The 9,177-nt window shown below is 46.8% G+C and overlaps 1 protein-coding gene across 2 annotated transcripts in view; it reads left to right on the top strand.

Annotated features, from left to right (window-relative positions):
* The first annotated feature begins 41 nt into the window (after positions 1 to 41).
* The window catches only part of WDR59 (WD repeat domain 59), a 48,912-nt gene continuing 39,776 nt past the window's right edge, over positions 42 to 9,177 (top strand). For both annotated transcript variants that reach the window (XM_074152171.1, XM_074152170.1), the window contains exons 1-4: positions 42 to 95; positions 4,058 to 4,107; positions 5,859 to 5,994; positions 8,922 to 9,007. In XM_074152171.1, coding sequence (XP_074008272.1) covers positions 42 to 95; positions 4,058 to 4,107; positions 5,859 to 5,994; positions 8,922 to 9,007 — 326 coding nt within the window. The remainder of the gene's footprint in view (positions 96 to 4,057; positions 4,108 to 5,858; positions 5,995 to 8,921; positions 9,008 to 9,177) is intronic.

Genomic DNA, 9,177 nt, shown 5'->3' with positions numbered 1-9,177 from the left:
CCCCGCCCCGCCGGCGTCGGGGGTTGCTGGGGCGGCCCAAGATGGCGGCGCGCTGGAGCAGCGAGAATGTGGTGGTGGAGTTCCGCGACGCCCAGGTCGGGAGGGAGGAGGGGGGAAAAAGGCTATTGCCGCGGGGGGGGAGGCTGCCGCTCTGACCGGCAGTTCGGGGGCCGATCTGGCCGTTCCCGTGAGAAGGGGCCCGGGCCCGGCGGGCTGGGCGGCCCCGCGGGGCCTTTCGCCGGTCTCGGAGCCCTGTGCGCGGAGATAACGCTTTAAATTCATGAAGCGCTTTATTTCTGATCTTGATTAGATCCTGAATGTGAGGTTTTTTAAGGTATATTTGCTGATCTAATAGAAGATATTATCACTTCCCACACATCTTTCCTCTGCGACCATTATAGCTACTTTCTCGGCTGCGATATAAATTGTTGAGTGTTGCTCGATTAGCAGGAAAAGCGGGGTTTACTTTTTTATAAATAGCAGAAAGGTCGGCTTTTGTTTTTAAAGTTGCTCTTTGCAGGAGAACTCCCCTCAGAGTTTGTTTACGTGCTCTCAGAAGCTATTCTAAGAAACGCAGAGTTTTAAGGCGTTTGTAGTTGCTTAGCAAAGCTGGATCTGGTGGGTGAACTATGAACTACTTCAGCAGGAAACCCAGAAAGGTTAAAAAAAAAAAAAATAGATCTGCAAACTCTCTCATCTTCCAGTTTGTCCTCTTGTGCTGGGGCACTGTCACTTTGGGGTTCACCATTGCCAACAGGGGCATGGAGTCCTGCCTGCTACATCCAGCCTGCCCTCTGGCAGCTCACAGAGCTCTTTGCTTTTATACCTCAAAAGCTTTTATACCTCAAAAGCTTTTATACCAGTCGCATTTTCTTCCTGGAAGAAGTGTTAAAGCAGCCTTGTCTGGTGGTGAAGAATTTGCTCTGGGGAAACCAGTAATGAGATACGAAGGTACATCTTCTTAGATTCGCCGATTCGAATCGCATCTGGCTCGGGAGATATGTGGCCTCGTGATTTGATTGCTTATTCATAATGAGTGGTGTGTGGGAGCGGAGAGAGGGGAGAGAGCAGGTGCTTCCCTCCTCTCCTGCAGCAGTTGGTTTCAATCTTGCTGTTGCGCAGGCGGATGCCTTAATAGCAAGGTTAACCATGGGTATTTCGGTCGCTTCGGTTTGCTCTGGTGTGATCTTTCTAGAGCTGTTCTGACCTGCCTGCTCCCTCAAATAAAACCAGAGAGCCTCAGTGCAGCTAGACTACTGCATCGAAGCTAAACTCATTTATATATTTCTGCTTGAGGATTTTTTTTAGGAGTCTGCATGAACATTTCTGCAGCTGGGAAACCCAGGCTTGAGAAATTGAAACACCTTGGCTGTAATCATCCTGTAGCAGGCTTGAGCTCTGCCTGTAGGCCACGCTTTCTCCAAAATCCCTACCCCAAAACAGATTTGAATGGAAACAGAGGCAAAAGAGCTGGCAGCTGTTGCGTTTATAGCCCGTAGATGTCCGCAAGCACTACAGTTGTCTTTGTTTGCCGTGCCAGAAACTACAGCACCCAACCTGTAAAAATCCCTGGGTAGTGTGGAGCTGGTATCGCCTACAAGTGTCACCTTTCTGTACAAGCTGACAGTCTCTGGGCACTTCTGATTTAGAGGTGACCCATAGGCTGTCTGCGCTATCAAAAGGAGAGTGAAGCTCACCACGTCCAATGGTGGAATAGTACCATTTGTAGCATCTCGGCATGTTGACAGAAAGTTAGCTGTGCAGGGAATGAGTCTTTCTTGCTAAGAGCTTGAAAACCAGCCCTGGCAAATTGGGCTGGTCTGTTGCCTTTCAGGTGGAGAGAATGAAGCTGGATTCAAAAACTAATGTAAGTTCAGACATGAAAAGGTGTTTTCCTTGGCTTGCCCTAGCAGAAATCAAGTGAAATGCCAAAGCAGACGTTTGAAGTCTGCAAAGATGCTGTCTAGGCTGTGGGCTCAGAGCTGGTTTTCAAATGTGCAATACTCCTGCTGTGCTTATTCACATAATTGTTACTCATAAACAGCAATTCTAGCTATTCTGATTGTTGTTTTAGGATAAAAACTACTTTCAGGTTGGTTTGTTCAATTTCAACTCCCCTTTTCCACAAGGTTGTGCTGTGAAGGCTGACATATCAATATACCAAGTATATTAAATGGCAGCTCTTTGATTTTTTTCCTGTGGCCTAGATAAGACTGTAGTATTGTAGGGAACTGTTTATTGCCATAAAACAGCTTCATTTGTGACCCGCTAGAGTAGCAGCCTGACACATGAAGCTTTTTACTTGATTCTGTCTGTTCATTACGCTTTAAGATCCTTGGTGCCTGGAAAAACAGTTTACCAATGTTCATTATTAAAAACAGCTTGTAAGGATTTATGAGATCTTGGTGCCAATATCAGAGAAAATAAACTCATATATGAAATTAGCAATCACTTTAAATTGACAGGTTTTTTTCCTGTCTTGAGGAAAGGTGGCCACAGCTGTATGAAGTCTGTTGGCTGTCTAGCTCTTCATCACACCAGAAAGTTCTGTTTCCAGTAATGGCTTTAACGACTCTCCTTTTAATTCCTCAGAAGAGAAATGTGCATCGCTTGGAAAAACTTCCTTCTCCTGCTTGCTTTTTTGTATAAATTTAGTAAGCCGCTTTGTTGTTTTGCAAGGTGCTGTGAAATCTAGGAAGCTGGAATTATTTCTTTACCATGTAGAGAGCTTCTTTACCATTTTTTAGAGCTGCTTATTTACAGGGTTAGTTTTAGGACTAGGAAAACCTTGCTAGAAGACTGGATTTGCGACCTAGGAAAAAAAAACAATGAAAGAGGATCATTCCTGGAACAGCAAAAGCGGTGAAACTCGGCTTGTTTGAGGAATAGATGTTAGACCTGGGGTTTCCTGCGGGCTCCTGCTGAAACTCCGCAGGCATTTGTAGCTCTTTGCCATGTGGACTCTTGGCCTCTAGTGAAGAATGACACCCTGATGCTGTTTTTCCCTTGGTTAGGGTTCTTACAAGCAGGGGATGGGGCCCTGGTTGAAAAAAACCCAGGGTTTTGTGATGGTTATTCTCCTGTCAAATCTGATTGAGGTGGAGTGGGATTGCCATATTGCCTGTCAGGTTTTAGTGATGCTTCTAAGTAGTAGCTGTGGGACATCCTGAAGTCTTGTTACATCCACGCTGAGAGTATTTAGCAGAATCCTGAACAGCGGCAGAGACATCCCCAGCCTTCAGAGAGGCAGCTTTGAAGGTGACAGCAGTTTCAAGAATGTGGGGCATATTCTGATTTTGTACTGTGAATGCTAAAAACTGCATTGAAGTCATATCTATGTTTATGGGCTGAACTGTTCAGCTTTTCAAGTAAGATTTTCCTTTATTCTCTTGGCAATTAAACTACATGATCGGCCAATTCCATTCTGAACAGAAAGAGGGGGAGGCAATGTTCAAACAGTCTATTTTTTTTCTTCTTCTTATGGCATTTAAGTTATCTTTTAGCCTTCTTTCCAAGCAATGCCAAAGTAAATTCTGATGCCTCTTAGCCATCTCTCATTTTTGGAGACCAGCCATACACAAATGGTTGCACTTCTATCTCCCAGTACATATATAATTAAATCTGGCCCTGCAATGGAAGAGAGAGAGACAGAAAGCTCCTGAGCAGGAGCAGAGGCTGATTAATAAGGATTATTAGAGATTGCTGATTGAAAGGCTGCAGCTGTGATTGCCATAGCGGGGAGAAGGGAACACGGTCTCAGGGCTTGTGATGGGGTCTGCCAGGTCTTGTCTTCAGTTTACTCTAAAAAAGATGTTCTTTGTGCCCTCTTCTGCCTCCCAAAATCAACCTCTGCACCCCATCAATCATCTGTGCTTCTTTAAGGGGATGTTACTTCTGCCATCCCTGACAGATATCAGCCTTCACTCTGACCATAGCGGTTCCTGCCTTGAAGATGAGCCGGCAGATTTTCCAGAACTCCTCCCCAAAGCTGTGTGTTTGACTGAGAAGCCGACCTGACAGGTATAATTTAGTTTTGTTCTCTGTTTCTCATTAACAGGCGACTGCGATGTCGGTGGATTGCCTGGGACAGCATGCAGTACTCTCCGGGTGAGTGTGACAGTCCCCGTCAGAAACGTGTGACAGTCATTTCCACCAGCCAAGTCAGCAACCTTCGGGCTGACCTCGATTGAAGGGCTGATGGATTGCTTCAGAAAGGTGCAGCTGAATTCTGTTCAAGGCCTGATGGAGAGGATTCTGGGTCACGTTTCCAGTGGGATACAGAGTGGAAAACCAGCAACAACAGCACAATAAAGTACCGTCCTGGCTTTCCTCATACATGCTTTCCCAAATCCGCTTGTGGGAGGTGGAGCATCATGACGTACTGTTTGGATTCTGCTTGAAATACAGATTAAATCATTTCCTTAAGACCAAATTTGCCCCAAATATTCCCATGGTGTACTTGGGTAGAGGAGCCAAGCTCTCGGACCTGCTCCTCTACTGGTTCAATGTGGGATGATGCTCAAAAAGAGCAGTAGGTGCCATAGACTTTGAGCTTCCAGAACTCCCAGGAGGGTTTGGCATTAGGTAGCCACCTCCAGGGCAAGTCTTCAGACAGCTCAGCAGTTGCCTGCCAAGCTGTAAACCCTCTAGTCTGGCAGCCCTGCACAGGAATAACCACTTCAGAAGCAGGTTTGGCTCTAACTTGATGCCTCTTCCTCCTTACACTTGCCCAGTTTCACAGCTTGCTTATTTGGGCCGACAGCAAGCTGGGGACAGCCCGACTGCAATTCCACATCAGGCCTGTGACCCTCTGCTTTTCAGTCTTCTCCCACTTGCTCAGCAGCCCTTCAGGATTTGCCTCCTTTCTGTAAAAGCTGTGTGAGAGCCTCAGGGGGGCTCAGCATCTTCGCTCTTCAGAGTAGGGAGCCCTGAGGATTTTGGTCTGGAAAGGCAGCAAAGATGTTCTTGGTGTTCCTTCTCTTGGGAAAGTTCAGAGCAGCTGTGTACTTGCTACGCAGCCGACGTGTGCGATGCTGGCGTGGTTAATTATATATGGTTCAATATGGTTTGGTGCTGGTCTTCCATTAGAGTTCAGCTGGCTCGCAATTATTTCTGGGCGGTTTATCTGGCTTGTAAGATGAGTCACGCTGTGGAGGGAATGGTACCTTGCCTAGCTTTGGGGGGAGCTGGCCACATCCAGCAGGATGTTTAAGCTCGGCTTTAGCATCATGTAAATATATCTCTGCAGCATTTAGGGGTTAGCTCAGGCAAGTAATACATAACCAGATGGGTGCAGTGCTGTGTCCACCCACGTTAATAAGCTGCTGTAGCTGAGCTGGCTCTGTGCAGGTGGACTTGGACTGTCTGCGGAACCAAGCCCCCCAAACAGCATGGTGTGGAAAGACGCAGCCACCTAAAATCATCTTGTGTTTTTCAAGGCTCATTAACTCTTGCTCGGAACAGCCTTGGAGCCGGCTCCCACTGCGTTGCGCTCCCAGCCCTGGGCCACCTCGGCTCTGCTGCTGCAGCGTTAGGCCAGCAAAGCGTATTTGGATGTGTTTGCACCATTTCCCAGTGCTTCCTTTAGTGTCCTAGCTTTCTGGGGCTTTCTGTGGTCTGAGCTACTTATTACATTTGCAAATCCTGTCTAATTTCAGTGTGTCTTTTCATATTTTTTTTTTAACATAGCCCTTTTTGAAGTATGGGGTCAAATGTAGCGTTCCCAGGAATCATATTTTCCTCTGTCTTGTCAAACGCTTCTCTTCTTTGTCCCCCTAGGCACAAGGCTCTGAGCTCCATGTGAGCTTAGGCTTTTGAGATCAGTACTGTAGGATAGAACCTCTTTGTGTGTCTTGCAGCCGCCGTTTCCTCTACATAGTCAACCTGGATGCACCAAACGAGGGTCACAGGAAGATCTCCCGGCAGAGCAAATGGGACATTGGGGCGGTGCAGTGGAACCCGCACGACAGCTATGCGTACTACTTTGCCGCTTCAGTAAGTGCATTTATTTAAAAGTCTTTCATGGCAGGATTCTGCAGCCTTGGAAGGCTGCATGGAGCTGGCACGGGCATGTCCCTGCAAGTCACATCGCAAGGTCAAGGCCTAACTCTGATTTACTGCCAGTGAGGTATTTGGCTTGATGGTTCTCAGTGGTCGGTCAGTGTTGAATCCAGTTTTGTCTTTTTGTCTTTTATAAAACACCTCGCCAAATAAACCAGGCATCCGAATGGTCCTTTTCTGGAATGAAGGGGGGATGTGCTCTCCTAACTCCCATTCCATTATGACACTTGCGGGCTTATTGAATTTCTTGCTCTGTGCTGTTTTGTTTCACCTCCTTGCCTTCCTGGTGGGATGTGGTGCACCAGGCAGCTTGTAAATAGCGTGGGTCAATACTGGCTCACCGCTGCAACAATCTAGGTTTGCAGATAGGCAGGGATGGAGAGTTTTTAGCTCTGATTTTCACTTGGTCTGTCATGCTCTGTAGCTTGTTCACTCAAAGCCCTGAGCTTCTGCTAGTGGCCCTCTTAGCTATCAACCGGCATTAGCTGTGCACAGACTGTTCTCACGGTGAGGTACCTTTGCTGCTGTGTTGCACAGCCTGAGAGTCCTGGAATAGCTGGGGGTGGAGAAGTGTAATCTATTTTTTTTTTTTTTTTTTTGAGAAAACACTTAGCTGATGGTGGTTTCCTGGGATTTTTGTTCCTTTTGCTTCCTGGACTGGCTGCGATTGACATTAAAGGCAGTTTTAAAAGTGGAGCAGTGTTGTTGATTAGGAACTTTGGCTTGTTTGCTCTCTGACGTTCCCCAGCCTGTCTCCTCCCACCTCTGGTACATGACTGACATCTTGAAGTTTGGGTCAGAAACACCTCCTTTCCAGCCATCTCCCAGTCAGCTGGCATTTCAGTGCTGATGCAGTACAGCCCTGTCCTAGGACTAGGATTTAGCCTGTCGTGTTTAGAAGTGGAAAGCAGATTTACAGCGTGTGCTCGGGTCTGTGTGTCCCAGGTCAAGTCTGGAGCAGCCTGGATGTGTTAGAGGGCCACACCTAAGGAGGCAAAGATGCATTGGGAAGGCTAAATCAACTTGGATTTAACACTGTGAAGATGAGATTTGCTAATTCTGGACTCAAGCTGGCTGTCAGGCCCCCACGAGTCTGCTGTTAAGCTCGTCATATACCATGCTAGTGTTGTAGAGAGCCCCAAGGCTCCTCTCCCTCTGATCCCTGTGGATGGAAAGGAGTGTAAAAGGCTGCCATCCCGTTCGCCAACAGCTTCACCTGGTTTGCAGTGCCATTAACTGGAAGTGGTGCAGGCAGAGGGGAAGCCTGTCCTAGTGTTTGGATAAGGGCTTCATTATTTTTTTTTTAGCTTTTTTCCAGAAGAGCTGAAACATGTCCTCTTGCTGTGCTTGGCTGGGTCTGCCCTCTGGCTCTAGCACATTTCTGATGACTCCTAAGCTGTTGTTTCAGAAATGCCATTGTTTTCCATCCTAGATCCTTGTTACTGCTTTTGTGTGGTCACAAATGCTTGAGGAAGAGGGTGATGAAATTGTTGGAAGCCTATACTGATACTTACCATGAGAAGCACGTTATTTTAGAAGACCGTGCTGGGAGGAGCTGTCCTTCTCCCACACCTGGTGCCCCACTAAGAGTCTGAGAAACTTCTGGTGGTCCTCACCTTGTAGCATCAACTCTGGAGTCCTGGACAAATCCTGTTGGGTAATTTCACTCTACCCCGTTAAATCCTTCTGTCGATGAGAAATGTGCAAGGAGTTTTCCTTGCCTCAAGCTCTTGTGCAGCCCTGCTGTGAGCTATTAGAGAAACACCATATATTATTGCTGAGCTGGGATGCAGCCTTCCATTTCAGGGAAGGCTGGAAAGTTTTACCCATCTGCAAGTTCAAATTCGTATCAAGCAGATTTGGGGTAAAAAAAACCTCCAAAACACCATCACACAAAAACCTGTCACAAAAAAATGTAAAATAAGTCTTTTCACTATTATCTTTTCCCTCATCTACCTGTAAGTTTTAAAACAAGGGGCTAATGAAGATCAAATTTTGAAGTCATGTTATTTCTGTTCTTGCAAAATCAACGTGAGTTTCCAGTCACGGCCCAAACCCCACTGTGCTCGGTGCTCTATAGGCACCCAAAAAGGCGATTCCTGACCCAGAAAGGTTATAGCTGGCTGAAGTGAACCTTGATTGAGGCAGAATATAAACTTAAAGCATAGTAACTAGGTTCAAGTTACTTTGTGTGTGGCTGCATTTGGGGGAGGATTTATTCCTGGAATGAGCGAAGAAGCCCTAAATAACATTGTCATTGATTCATCTGCTTTGCTCCTGTGGTTTACACTTAGTGATAAGCACTTAAGGCTTTTTTTTTCCTGGGCTGGTGAGGATGGAAGTACCCTTGAGGAGGTGACCTTGAAGCCATCAGACTATATTGTTCGTTTGGCAATAGCCCTGATTATCCCAGAAGGGAATGGAGGGGGAGCTGAGGAGGGCCAGTGGTGATCCATCATTTCCCCTCACTGAAAACTCCAGTTGTGAAGCTGAACAGACTGGCAGGGTATTCCTGCAGAGAGAATTTGGCTGCCTGTTGCCTGCAGTTGCAGCATGTTGTTAGGAAATAAAAGCTCTGAGAACATCATTTCGTGGAAACATTTTGCAATGTGGCTTTTTTTTTTTTCTCCTATTCTTGTTTATCTCCATTTTTAAGTGGGTGTAAAGTGTAAGCTTTTCAGAGTCCTTGCAGCCTGTAGGTTCATCTTTGCTCTCCTGCTTTGGGCAAGGCCTTTGCTAATCGCAGCGTAACTCATTGGTAACCAGGGTTGTTCAAACGGAAGGAAACCTGGTCCTGACACATGGATTCCTGTGATAACCTTGTCTGTCTGGCACGTCTCCTTTCTTCTTTCTAATTTCAGAGCAATCAGCGAGTTGACCTGTATAAGTGGAAGGAAGGTAATGGCGAAGTTTGCACGTCGCTGCAAGGACACACGCGTGTGATCAGGTGAGGAGCGAGTGATGCTGCTGGGTGGAAAACGATGGGTTGTTTCATAGAAGGTGGAGCCTGGTTTTACTTACTTTTCCGGGCTGTACTGCCTGCCCCTCTGTCCTGCCCTTCCGTTTGGAGATGGCAACCTGCTCATCCCCTCATGGCTCCCTCCAGTATATCAGCTT

This window comes from Numenius arquata, chromosome 8 (genome assembly GCF_964106895.1).
Source record: "Numenius arquata chromosome 8, bNumArq3.hap1.1, whole genome shotgun sequence".
Taxonomy (NCBI): domain Eukaryota; kingdom Metazoa; phylum Chordata; class Aves; order Charadriiformes; family Scolopacidae; genus Numenius; species Numenius arquata.
This window is presented reverse-complemented; position numbering and strand designations above follow the sequence as displayed.